Source organism: Sphaerodactylus townsendi, linkage group LG16, assembly GCF_021028975.2.
Source record: "Sphaerodactylus townsendi isolate TG3544 linkage group LG16, MPM_Stown_v2.3, whole genome shotgun sequence".
Taxonomy (NCBI): domain Eukaryota; kingdom Metazoa; phylum Chordata; class Lepidosauria; order Squamata; family Sphaerodactylidae; genus Sphaerodactylus; species Sphaerodactylus townsendi.
Window position 1 is genome coordinate 7,278,469 of NC_059440.1, and position 12,951 is coordinate 7,291,419.

The 12,951-nt window shown below is 50.2% G+C and overlaps 1 protein-coding gene across 12 annotated transcripts in view; it reads left to right on the forward strand.

The window, feature by feature from the left end:
• The first annotated feature begins 282 nt into the window (after positions 1–282).
• ALDH3A2 (aldehyde dehydrogenase 3 family member A2) overlaps positions 283–12,951 on the forward strand; it is a 41,126-nt gene continuing 28,457 nt past the window's right edge. For 4 of the 12 annotated variants that reach the window (XM_048519034.1, XM_048519025.1, XM_048519035.1 and 1 more), the window contains exons 1-3: positions 283–437; positions 621–671; positions 11,624–11,798. In XM_048519034.1, coding sequence (XP_048374991.1) covers positions 11,637–11,798 — 162 coding nt within the window. In that variant the 5' untranslated portion in view covers positions 283–437; positions 621–671; positions 11,624–11,636. Of the gene's footprint in view, positions 438–620; positions 672–4,201; positions 4,323–6,281; positions 6,397–10,885; positions 10,982–11,623; positions 11,799–12,951 lie in introns of those variants that run through there. The other 8 variants (XM_048519028.1, XM_048519030.1, XM_048519036.1 and 5 more) reach the window with 8 other exon arrangements.

Genomic DNA, 12,951 nt, shown 5'->3' on the forward strand with positions numbered 1-12,951 from the left:
CTGCGCATGGAAAGGTGATCTGCCCTTTCCTGCTTTCCAGGAGGCTCAGCCACATTCCTACAGAATCCTTCCTGGCTGTTAGCCCTGCTGGCTGAAGCGAGCCTCCCCGCGCAGAGGCAGTCTACCTCTGACTGGCCCGTGCAGGGGAGGGAAGGCTCTGGCTCCTGCGCCCCTGGCTGCGACCTTGCAGAGTCGTGGGTTGGGCTGGATCTGTTCATCCAGCAGCAGCAGCAGCAGCGGCGGGCCTGGGTGGCTGCCAAGCCCCGTCCCCGCCGCGCCTCCGTGGGGCGGAGCGGGGCCGCCCCTGGCTGGCTGTTGGAGGAGCGGCGGAGAGGACGGGGCTGGGCGCGCTCAGGATCGCGGCTGCGGGGCCTGGGCGCGCATCCAACTCGTTCCTTCCGGGCAGGGCGCGCTCGTCTGCGCCCAAGTTGCAGCAGGTAACTTCCCGGGACAGCTGGGCTGGAGGAGCCAACTCAGCGGAGCTTGGCCTGCCGGGGGAGGGCGGCTGGGGGGGCCGGCCAGGGGCTGCCCGGGATCCCCCCTCCCGCCCAGCCTGCGCGCTCCCAAAGGCTGCTCTGGGGGATCGAACCGCCGCCTCTGACCCCTTTTTCTACCCGCAGAAGCTTCCTCTCCAGCGGCTGCTCGGCGATCTGGCCTCTGCAGGCAGCCAGGTACAGAAATGCCGCCTCCTTCCCTTTGCTGTCCAGGTGGGAGGGTGGGGAGACTCTTGGGGCTTTGGGGTGTCATGTGCTGTGGGTGGCCCCCCTCCCCCCCACATGCCCGCCACCCCTCTCAGTGTGGTTGCACCGCCTCAAAGTTTGCTTGGAAGAAAAAGCAAGGTTGCACCTGGAGATGCGGGATCGGGGCAGGCTGGTGTGCCGCATCGCCTGGGGTGCCCACCGCCCCGAACTGCGTCAGCCACAGTCCGCACAGCAGCCAGTGCCGGGGCTCCTCGGGCTGGGCCCCCTAAGGGCAGCCTTGTGTCCCCTGGGCCGCTGAAGCACAGAGGCCAATTTGCAAGTCGAGGAGCTGAGTGTCTAAAAAACCCTGGCGCTACGCCCAGGTGATGAAGGTGCAGCCCTTGGAGACCGGACCGAACATGGGGGAGTGACAGTGCTGGTGAGAGAGAAATAAGCCTCAAGGGCAATGCCTTAGAGGAGGCACTTGGCAAAGCAGCAGAAGCAGAGCTGCTATGAAAACTATTAATGAGGCCGAAGAAAGCCAGAGGTGTGATGCTGCAGCAGATGAAGCCAATTCTGTTTCAGAGTGTGATGTTAGTAAAGGTCCAAGAACTGTCACCTTGCTGGATCAATCTGAAGGCTATTCCAGCTTTTCTGTTCTCACTCCCTTCTTAGCACCCCACTTCTTCCTCATTCTCCTAGGCCGCTCTGCTGCCTTGGATCCCTTCAGTGACTCTCTCTGGCTCTGCTCTCCTGTCGTGGCTGGCTCTCTCTGCTGCTGATTCTCTTCCCCTCCATCACTGTTTCCAGTGTAACTGCGGTTACATTTGGGATCCGCTGAGATCTCAGTTTTCTCTCTGCGCGCCCTGTTCCTCTGTGGCTTCCGAAACCTGCTTCCAGCTGTCAGCTCTACTCCGGTTCTTCCACTCCTCACATTCTTTCTAGGATTGTCTTTTCTGGCTTCCATTTTGGCCTGTCTGCCATCCCCACATCCCGCCTACGCGTCACCTGGCCAGCTTCATTTCCCCCTTGGTGACAGGGCAGAACGAATGGCCTTGTCAGCACCATCAGTGAGTCATGCTCTGCTTATGACTTGGCCGCTGTAGGCAGCTCCCCCCTCCCGGTGGTGGGGGGCCTGCCTCGCCTCTTGCATTTATGGGGCAAAGGCCGGATTTCCTAAGAGCAGCGCCGCACAACTGCAAACTCATCACCTCCGAACAAACACTTTTGATGCTTTCCCTGCTGCGGCAGATACTGTGAGCGGCTCACGTGTTTTCTCTGGGAGGCGCAAGCAAGGGAGTCTCTTCCACCCAAATCCTTTAACGAGAGGAAGGACACTCTGTTACCCATTGGCAGGACACTCTGTTACCCATCCTCTTTCAACCGCTGCACATCACTGCCAGAGGTGCAATTTAAAGGCAGAGAAGCCCAGCTGTTTTAAAACTTGGCAGCCTCCCTTGCATTTTGACAATGCTAGAAGAACACAACATCCCGAGACAATTGTTGAAGATCTCCCAGTCGTTCTTTTCTGCCTGGTGGCAAAGGAGCTGCATGACGGGTGAAACTTCACGTTTGGCAGCTTTCTCCCCTGACGTGTTCTGTGTGGGCAAAATTTGTCTGTTTATGTGGGAGTTCTAAGCCCAAGAGCCTTGCTCTTGGCAACCCTAGAAAGTGTGTCATTAGACTCAGAAAAGTTTGGAGTGTTTTGGGGTTTCCGGGCTGCAAGGCCATGTTCCAGTAGCATTTTCACCTGACGTTTCACAGATGCAGGCAAAATGTCAGGAGAAAATGCTACTGGAACACAGCCTTGCAGCCCGGAAACTCCACAACACCCCAGTGATTCCGGCCGTGAAAGCCTTCGACAATACATTGAGCCACGTTTCTCATGCACATTTGGGCGGAAGCTCTCCTCCAGCTTATGAGCTCACTTTTTAAAAATCTCTCTGCTCCTGTATGTTGGTGAACCATAGCAGTGGCCAGCAAGTAGGTCAGGTTTACACACCCGCTCTCTTATCACCGTCTCCGTGCTAGAAAATGTTTAACTGGGTGCTATTTGGTGACTAGCCTTATCAGATCTCAGAAGCTCAAAAGGGTCAGCCCCTGTATTGTATTTGAATGGGAGACCACCCGAGGAAGTCCAGGGTTGTGACGCAGAGGTAGGCAATGATCGAAAAACAAATGCGCTTGCCGGTTTTTCGTTTTGATGGGTAATATGTGAATTTATTGTGAGAATTACACAGCACTTTCATCATGTTAGGATAATTTCATAACTCCTTTCTAGCGTGAAATGATGAATCAAATCCTTGTCACTTGAAGTCAATATAATCACAGCTTAACATGACACAAACACATGCATTATTTATGAACGCAATCTGGTTTCTGTATGACATTCTTAACAGAGGTACATACACATCAAAACCTTTAATTGGCACGGGGAATATTTTTTAAGAGTAATTTGCTTGCTTTATTTTAAAACTACGTTTTTAAACAATCTTATGGACTGAAGTACTTAGATGTGCTCCTGGTTGGGTGATATTTGTAAGAATAATTTGGTTGCTTTTTTTTAAATCTTAAGTTTTGTTCTTTTAAATCTTATGGACTAGCCTTGTCAGATCTCAGAAGCTCAAAAGGGTCAGCCCCGTGTTGTATTTGAATGGGAGACCATCGAGGAAGTCCAGGTTTGTGGTGCAGAGGTGGGTGACGGCAAACCATTGGGGTTCATCTGTTGTCTCGCAAACCTTGTCGGGCTGCCATAAGTCAGCTATGACTGACTGGACAGTGCTTCACACACACGCATTTTGGCATCGCAACCCGAAATCAGAGCAGGGAGGGGACGGTGACAACCTTGGCCCATCCGAAAACAAAGATGCTTCCTGGTTGTTCGTTTTGATGGGTAATATGTGAATTTATTGTGAGAACGGCACAGCACTTTCAAGTCGCTGTGTTAGGATAATTTCATAACTCCTGTCTAGGGTGAAATGATGAACCACATCCTTGTCACTTTAACTCAATGTAATCACAGCTTGACACGATGTAAAGACAAGCATTATTTATGAAAGCGGTCTTGTTTCAGTATGACATTCTTAACAGAGGCGCGTGCATATCAAATCCTTTTATTGGCAACGGGGAATATTTTTAAGAGTAATTTGCTTGCTTTATTTTTAAAACTAAGTTTTAAAAAAATCTTATGGACTGGAGCTCTTAAATCACAGGCGTCAAACTCGCGGCCCTCCAGATGTTATGGACTACAGTTCCTGGCGGGGGATGATGGGAACTGTAGTCCATGACATCTGGAGGGCCGTGTATGGACGTGCTCCTGGCTGGGTAATATTTGTAAGAATAATTTGGTTGCTTTATTTTAAATCTAAGGGGGTTTTTTTTTCTTTAAAACTGATGGGCTGGAGCCCATCAATGTATGGACGCCCTCCATACATTCACCCATTGCTGGGGGAGAGGAAAGAGTCAGTCTCCATGGAAACATCCCCCATCTATTTGAGCGTAGAGGAGGGACTTACAGGGGACCGGAAGCTGGGCTGCCCATCTTCCGGTGGGAGGCTGTCGCCTGACCGGAAGCGGGGGGAGGTGGCAGGTGAAAGTGAAAGTGGTCGGTTGGGTGCGAGGGTTGCCGTGACGACTGTGGAGGTGAGCGAGCGCTCTTTATGTCCTTGGTCGGGGGGCTTCCTGCTAGACTTTGCACCCCTTCCCAGGCAGGCATTCGTCAGGTGCAGCTTTCCCGTGCAAACGCCGCGCATGTTGAACGGTTGCCTTCCATGCAGCTGCAGAACGGTCCTGGTTGAAAATCATGGGCGGGGGGGGGGGGGGGGATGAGACAAGATGTACCTGGTGGATGTCTGCCTGCCGTGCATCTTCTGTGCTAGGACTCCCCCTCCACTGTGCATGGAATGTGTATGATGGGTGTTTAAATAACAAGGGGGTTAAACAGGGTTTTCGGGTCGATGGGAAATGCTTTCCAACAGCTTTCCTTCCCCCCACACCCTGTATGCAGGGAGAAATCCAACCGGTGCTGAGAAGACCTATCAGTGGTGTGAGCTGAACCAGTTGGATTTCTGCCTCCTTCCTAGCTGGTGAACAGACCGAATGGCTGCCAGAATGCTGAGTAATTGGGAGTCTAAAACGAGAGTTAAGTGCATTGTTAGAGGAGAGAAAGAAAGGTTATGTTTAGGTGGGTAGGATCTGGTTTTACAGTTGTCTTCTTTAGCCGTAGCCTGAAACTCAGTTCGTGAAGCCTCCACCTTTGTCAATGCTTCTAAAATCATCAGCTGTTGAATTTCTGCCTGTCCCTGCTGGCCCAGAAACACTTTAAAAATTGAGAATCCTAAAAGGCAATGGGGAGATTCCAAAAAACCTTCCCTAGGCATGAATGAGAATATTGAAATTGTAATTCTGTGTCATGGGGTGGGATGAGTTTGTGTGCTCAGGGGTGCAAAATCTGAACAGTGAGCAGTTGCATGGGGAGGGGGGGAAGACTTGGGAGAGAATGGGGAAGAGACTGGAGGCAGAGATATGCAGGGAGAAGAGGCACGTGGTTCCTTCAAGAGCGTTGGAAACTTTGCCGGAACTAGGGTTGTTTTACTGATCATTTTACTTATTAGCTACCTTTCAATCTTACAAAACAGCTTGCAACCATCTCCCGCCAGGCCTGTGGCCAAAGCAGCTGTGGTTATACATCTGGCCTCCCCCTCCATTAATCACCTGCCCAACAAATTATTAACATCTTGATCTCATCCTTGACTAGCCGTTCTGCATGTAGTAAAGATCCTATCGGTGTGGCAGCGTCAGCACTGATTGAACTTAATCACCACTTGCCGATTTTATTAGACATTTATGTCTTTTTAACATTATATAATTGGTGTCTGCTGTCTTGGGCCTGAAAAGGGGGGGGCGGGATATTAAATTTAATAATTAAAATGTAAACAAAACCATGGAGTGCATAAAATCCACAATTTACAATCGCAGCTGAAGACTGCCAGTAAATAGTCACTTTAGTCAAACGCTGCCCTAAATAAACCTTTCTTCAACTGTCTTCTGAAGATTGAAAGTGAAGGGACCAGGTGAGCCTCTTGGCAGAGGTGGTTCCGTCACCAGGGAGTGGCCCCCCAAAAAGGCCCTGCCTCTTGAATGTCCATCAGAGGAACTTATGTGATTACTGGGGCAGTCAAAAGTACCTCTCACTGTTACCTTTGCATGCAGACAGGAGCATATGGGAGAAGATAACCCTTCAGGTCCCCCGGTCCCAATCTGTGTAGGTCTTCAAAAAAGAACCTGATATGAGCCATAGGCACCCAGTTCATATCTGGTCCTATGGAGTGGTGTTAACCAAACCGTTGCTTTTTTAGCCTTTTCCTCCCATCTGTTCACCTGCAACAGGGCATGATCGTATTGGCCCGCCTTACAGGGCCGTTGTGCAACTTGCTGAACTGAAGTATTGTTGTCACAGCTAGTCTGGCCAGGTTCAAAGGCTGAGAGATATAAAAGAGGGAATGTTGTTGGCAGTTCCAAGGGAGGGGTGGGGAAATCTGCGTCGTCCAAGAATTCCTTTCCCTGCACAGTTGTTAAAAGGATCCAATTCATTCTGCATCTGGTTGCCTGAATCATAACAGCTGGGAGAGCCTCTGGGGCGGATACAGCGGCTTATAGTCTTGCGTTGTGTGGAGCTGGGAGGTGACCCCTCTGTGGATGCTGTGCTGTCTGCGGGGTAAGAGAACTGTCAGGAGGAGGGGGATTGGGACCCCCATTGTTCAAGGTCTCACTTTGGAGATGTAAAAAAAGGGGCCGTTTGGGAGTATAGTTGGAGAATCGGGGAAGCGAGTTGGGGTTTCTTTGATCCTTCAATCTTTTCGTAGCATATTCTGGATGAGTGAATGAAAGTGCCAAATTCTGGGGAGGGAATGGCAGGATTTTGCAAACCTTTGGCTGAAAGATCGCAGCTTCTAACTATTGCCAGATCTGTGCACGATGAAATGTCTGTTGCAAGTTTGCTGGTTACCTAATCCTGAGCTTATGCGGGCCCGATTCCCATCAGGATGGTGACATGCAGGTAAAGTGGGCATTATCCTCTGCCCTTACCTGAAGTGTAATGTTTGAGAAACCGGGAAGGACCCCATTAGTGCATGTGGAGCCCTTCAGCGAGGGATGTGGAGAATCAGTGGGCTACGTGCGGACCATCCTGGACTGTTTGAGGGCAGGAGAACAGCAGGGGGGAGAAGTTAAAGCCCCCCTCTCTATGCCTTGGTCCTGATCCAAATTGAGCCCTCACAAGCCCCAGCATGCAATACCCACTTGATTTCATAGACCTGGGGCTTGTCAGAGCTCGATTTGGATCAGGACCAAGGCATAGAGAGGGCGGCTTTAGCTTCTCCCCCCTGTTCTGGAACTGGAAATCCTTTGCGGTCTACTTATTCAAAACATACACAAACAGAGAAACAACGGCAGGATTCGGGACTTAGATGAAAACAGTGTATTGGATTAAGACTGTGGTGGCGAACCTTTGGCACTCTAGATGTTATGGACTACAATTCCCATCAGCCCCTGCCAGTATGGCCAATTGGCAGGGGCTGATGGGAATTGTAGTCCATAACATCTGGAGTGCCAAAGGTTCGCCACCACTGGATTAAGACAACTTTATAAGAAAGATTAAAAGTGAAAAAATGTAGACATTAATTATAAGCACAGAGTTAGATTTATGCTTGGATCCTTAGTGAGGTAGCTGGAAGTCACCACATATGTGCAGGTGTTTGTGTATATGTTCTTTTTCTTTTCATTTAGTATTATTATAAGGGGGAGAGGGGACTAGATCGGAATTTTTTTTTCTTTATCTTTCTATGTATGTGTTATTTAGATGTGTAAAATAAATATATATATATTTTTAAAAGGAAGATTTTTGTAGATCTGGGGAAAAACGTGATGTCAGGCCCTTTGAAGGTCTCCTAACAAGAAATTAGACACGGGCAAGCTGGGGGCCGTTTTGCTTGGATAGAAGGCTCTTTGCTCTGTTCAGAAGGAGAAATGCCAGGTTGGGGGACCAAGACGCCACCCAGCCTAGCTGCTTCTCCTACAACCCCAGTGCTCCCTTTGCGCATTGGGGTGGAGCAAAAGGAACTTCCCTGATGGCAGGGAATACATTTTTTTTAAAGGCCGGCTTGCGTTTGTGCAGGTGTAGGCAGGCTTTCGTAAATAGCTTAACAGTCATATTCAGCCATTTCAGACCAGAAAGTAAACAGCTTTGGAAAGTGAGACTTGGAAAACCAGAGAAACGAACTTTTTGTTAGCTAGCGGGCTAAAGTTAAGCCAAAGCAGCCCGGGGGAACTGAATCCAACAGACTTTGTCCTTGATCGTAAATCACGTAAACCAGACTTTGTCCTTGATTGTAAACAAATCACCAAGCATGCAGAACATTTTTCATCCTGCTCTTAGTCCATTCCCTCTTTTTTTGGACTATCAGTGTCTGTGATGGTTAACCACGATAATTGAACGGAACCTCCATATTCAGAGGCAAGCTACCTCCAGATGCTGGGGACAGAACTTGAGGAAAGAGCATTCCCATCATGCCTTGTCCGTGGGCTGCCAGAAACCATTGTTGGGGGGTAGGATGAGGTGAACTTCCACCCAGACCAGCAGGGTTCTTCCTGTGGTGTTGGTGAGGAAGTTCCTTAAACGTTTCTACTTTCTCCAGTCTTGCCCTCAAATCTGATACTTTGAAAATCAACCCAAGGGTGGTTGCTCTGATCCTGCAGCTGCCGTGTTTGGCTGCGACTCTAGTGTGGCTCTCCAACAGAAGGAGAAGACCTCTCATTGTGGGGTCCTGGTTGCAGAAGACAGGTGGGAAACACCAGCTTTCCGATTTGGCTTGCATGCCGAACTGAACCGTGCAGGCGGCTGTGCTTTTTGGAGCCGAGTTCCTTCCATCTATTGCCGGAGGCTTTCACAGCCGGATTCAACTGGTTGTGGTGGGTTTTCCGGGCTGTGTGGCCATGATCTGGTAGATCTTGTTCCTAACGTTTCGCCCGCATCTGTGACTGGCATCTGGACACAGTGTATGACAGACTTCTCTCTGAAAATGCCAGCCACAGATGCGGGCGAAACATTAGGAACAAAGATCTACCAGACCACGGCCACGCGGCCCGGAGAACCCGCCACAACCAGTTCCTCCCATCAGTTCAGAAGGAAGAGTTAATAGAAGCAAGCCTTTATTGGCATAGACAACAGTACCACAATAATTAAAAAAACGGATTAAAAAGCATATACAAAACAGGAAATAAAATGTTAGGTCGAAGGAAATCTACTGGCGTTTGGTAATTTCCAGGAGAAAGTCTGCCACTATCGTACAGAGAGAAGGATCAGGGTTGTCAGAAGGAGGAGTTGCAAAAACAGATGTGGCAAGCAGAACACTGAATATTGGCTTGGGTTGGCGGAGATTAATTTAAGGGTGAGGCGTAAGTATGGGTGTGCCAAGAAGGGATTTATTTTGCCAGCTGGGGCTCCAGAGGGCCTGGGAGCCATCAGAGGGAGCGGTGGAACTTCTACTGCTTAGCTGCAGATTATTTTATGAATGATAAAAAGTGTTTGCACAACGCTCTCGGCCTTTGAAGGGCTCAGCGTTCATTATCCTTATGGCAGCCTTGTTATTATGGCAAGGCGTGGTGCTTGGGGTGGAGGGAAGCAGTTTGGCAATCCCAGTTTCCCCCCCTCTGGGATTCTGTAAATTTGCAAAGGCTCGACCAGTTGAACACCCTCTGCTCTGGCTGTTGTGGGTTTTCCAGGCTGTGTGGCCGTAGCCTGGTAGTTTTTGCTCTTAACGTTTCACCTGCAGCCGTGGCGTAGGAGGTTAAGAGCTCGTGTATCTAATCTGGAGGAACCGGGTTTGATTCCCCGCTCTGCTGCCTGAGCTGTGGAGGCTTATCCGGGGAATTCAGATTAGCCTGGGCACTCCCACACATGCCAGCTGGGTGACCTTGGGCTAGTCACAGCTTCTCGGAGCTCTCTCAGCCCCACCTACCTCACAGGGTGTTTGTTGTGAGGGGGGAAGGGCAAGGAGATTGTAAGCTCCTTTGAGTCTCCTGCAGGAGAAAAAGGGGGGATATAAATCCAAACTCTTATCTGTGGCCCGAACTACCAGACCACAGCCACACAGCCTGGAAACCCCACAACAGCCAGTTGATTCTGATCATGAAAGCCTTCAATGATATAGCCTCAGTGGCGTAGTGGTTAAGAGCAGGTGCACTGGAGGAACCGGGTTTGATTCCCAGCTCTGTCACTTGAGCTGTGGAGGTTTATCTGGGGAATTCAGATTAGCCTGTGCACTCCCACACGCGCCAGCTGGGTGACCTTGGGCTAGTCACAGTTCTTCCGAGCACTCTCAGCCCCACCCACCTCACAGGGTGTTTGTTGGGGGGTGGGAGATTGTCAGCCCCTTTGAGCCTCCTTACAGGAGAGAAGTGGGGGGGTATGAATTCAAACTCCTCCTTTTCTTCTTCTTGTTCTTCTTCGCCTCCTCTGGGGAACTTGAGACATACTCAGTCAAAATCTCGCCCCTTTGGAATGTGTGTGTTTTTCTTTTATCTTTTGGTTACCTGCCAGTCCTGTTTTTCTGCACACCTGGAGAATCCCTTGAGTATATAGAGACCCCTACCTTGCCTGTGATGAGCTCCATGGATCAGAGTGGTAAACTGCAGTACTGCTGTCAAAACTCTGCTCGCGAGTTCGATCTCAGAGGAAGTCGCCGAAGACTCTCTGCATCGGTGTTCTCCATCTGTAAAATGGATAAATGTTAGGGTTGGGGGTCACCACAACATGAGGAACTGTATTAAAGGGTCGCAGCATTAGGAAGGTTGAGAACCACTGTAATAGAGAGATCGAGGTAAGAATGTCCCCTTAGCTTAGGGGTGGCCAACCTACTGTGCTCCAGATGTTTGTGGGCTACAGTTCCCATTAGCTAATTGGCCATGCTAGCAGGGGCTGATGGGAATTGTAGTCCATGAACATCTGGAGCACCATAGGTTAGCACAATGGTTTAGTAGGCAAGGAACATATATCTAAAGCTGTCTTGTTGACAGGGTGGCATCTCAATCATTTAGATACTATCACCTCCTCTTTACAGCCCTGGTCTGGAGCCAGGTAGCACATCAATCAATCGAGTGCCATCCTTGACACCTGGTATTTGCACCTTTACCTGTCTTGCTTGTAGGTGGAGGTTCGTTGTGCTGCTTTCTTGATAAGAGCTGAGAACTGTTCATTACAGTCGTGCTGTAGTTTCCCGCTTAGTACTTTCTCACCAGAAGTGGTAAGAAAACTTCAGTTCGTTTTGCTGTTCGGCCCACCTTGTGAATCGACCCCAGCTGTCGTGCGGGTTAGGGTTAAATGCAACCCTGGTTATCATGCGACTGAACTAATTTTAATATTGCAGTGGTGCAGGAGGTTAAAGAGCTTAAGTGTAGCTATGGCTCCTAATCTTGGAGGAACTGGGTTTGGATTTAAGCTCTGCTACTGGCCTGGAGCTGGGTGGGAGGCTTATCTGGGGAATTCAGTTTAGCCTGTACCCTCCCACACACGCCAGCTGGGTGACCTTGGCTTGTCACAGCTTCTCGGAGCTCTCTCAGCCCCACCTACCTCACAGGGTGTTTGTTGTGAGGGGGGAAGGGCAAGGAGATTGTAAGCTCCTTTGAGTCTCCTTGCAGGAGAGAAAGGGGGATATAAATCCAAACTCCTCCTCTTCCCCTTCTTCTTCTTCTTCTTCTTCTCCTCCTCCTCCTCCTCCTCCTCCTCGTCGTTGTTGTTGTACGTGATTTATTTCAAATTGTCCTTTCTGGGGGGTGTAGTGAAGGCCACGTTCAAGGAATAAAAGTCGTTCCGGAAGGGCGGAGTGGAGCTTGCCGTTGGTGCGTACCGAGGTTTCAAGTGGCTTGCTGCTTTTTTCTCCCGGCAGACTTTAAGAAGCCATGGCAGACGTCAAATCAGTGGTGGAGCGGGCCAGGAAAGCCTTTAACAGCGGCAAAAGTCGCCCTCTGGAGTTTCGAATCCAGCAGCTGAAGGCTGTGGAGAAGATGGTGAAAGAGAAAGAGAAGGAATTCAGTGAGGCCCTCAAAGCAGATCTGAATAAGGTTGGTGAACCCCTTCCTCCGTTCTCTGTCCTCCATTCCCTGTTTTTGGGTTGTCCCCCGGCTGGATTGGACACCATCCGCTTCTCTCTCCATAGCCCAGGGATATTCAACCTGCGGCTCTCCAGATGTTCGTGGACTACAATTCCCATCAGCCCTTGCCAGCATGGCCAATTGGCCATGTCTGTTGTGATCCTCCCAGGAGCAAGCCAGGCAGCAAACAGGACCTTGCTTAAGGAGGGACCCTGTAAGGTCTCCCAGATTGGCCATGTTTGCAGGGGCTGATGGGAATTGTAGTCCACAAACATCTGGAGAGCCGCAGGTTGCAGACCCCTGCCATAGGCCCTCCCCTTGATTTGCCCAGCCCTGCCCTTTCTCAGTGGAATGCAGGCAAGCGATTGGAGGGAGGAGAAGCTGTGGGAGGTCCTCAGTGGCCAGCGTGGCGTAGTGGTCAGAGCGTCGAACTAGGATCCGGGAGAATCCAGGTTTGAATCCCTGCTTCGTCGTGGAAGCTTTCTGGGTGATCTTGGGCTTGTCCCATGTCTTGGCATAGCCTGTGTAAGCCATTTGCAGTGGTGGTGAACCTTTGGCACTCCAGATGTTATGGACTACAATTCCCATCAGCCCCTTCTAGCATGGCCAATTGGCCATGCTAGAAAAAAACTGATGAGGTATTCAGGTCCACTAACACTCTGGAGATATAAGAACCCTCCCCTACAGAACTTAGGGTCTCCACTGGGAAGAAAGGAAAGGGAGAAATGAATTTTCTCAAAGCCCCCTCCCCCCACAGCCTTCTACTTATGCCCCAGACCCTTCTGCTGCTCAGGGGAGGGGCTTGAGTGTGAACAAGGTCTATAAGGTGTTGCATGGGGTTTCACCAGCCCCTCGGGGGGGGCCAAGGAGGGAGATGCGGCTTGCAGGGTTATAGTTTAGCTTCCCTTGCCAGTTGGCTGGACTTCCAAATGTAGCTTCTCACCTTTCTCTTTCCTGGAAACTGCTAACTTTGTAGGCGTAGTGGTTCCAGAGCAAGTCTTGCAGCTCTAATCTGGAGGGAACCAAGGTTTGATTCCCGGCTCTGCCGCTTCCTACACTGAGCTGTAAAGCCTTATCTGGGGAACTAGAGTAACCTGTGCACTCCAACACATGCCATCTGGGT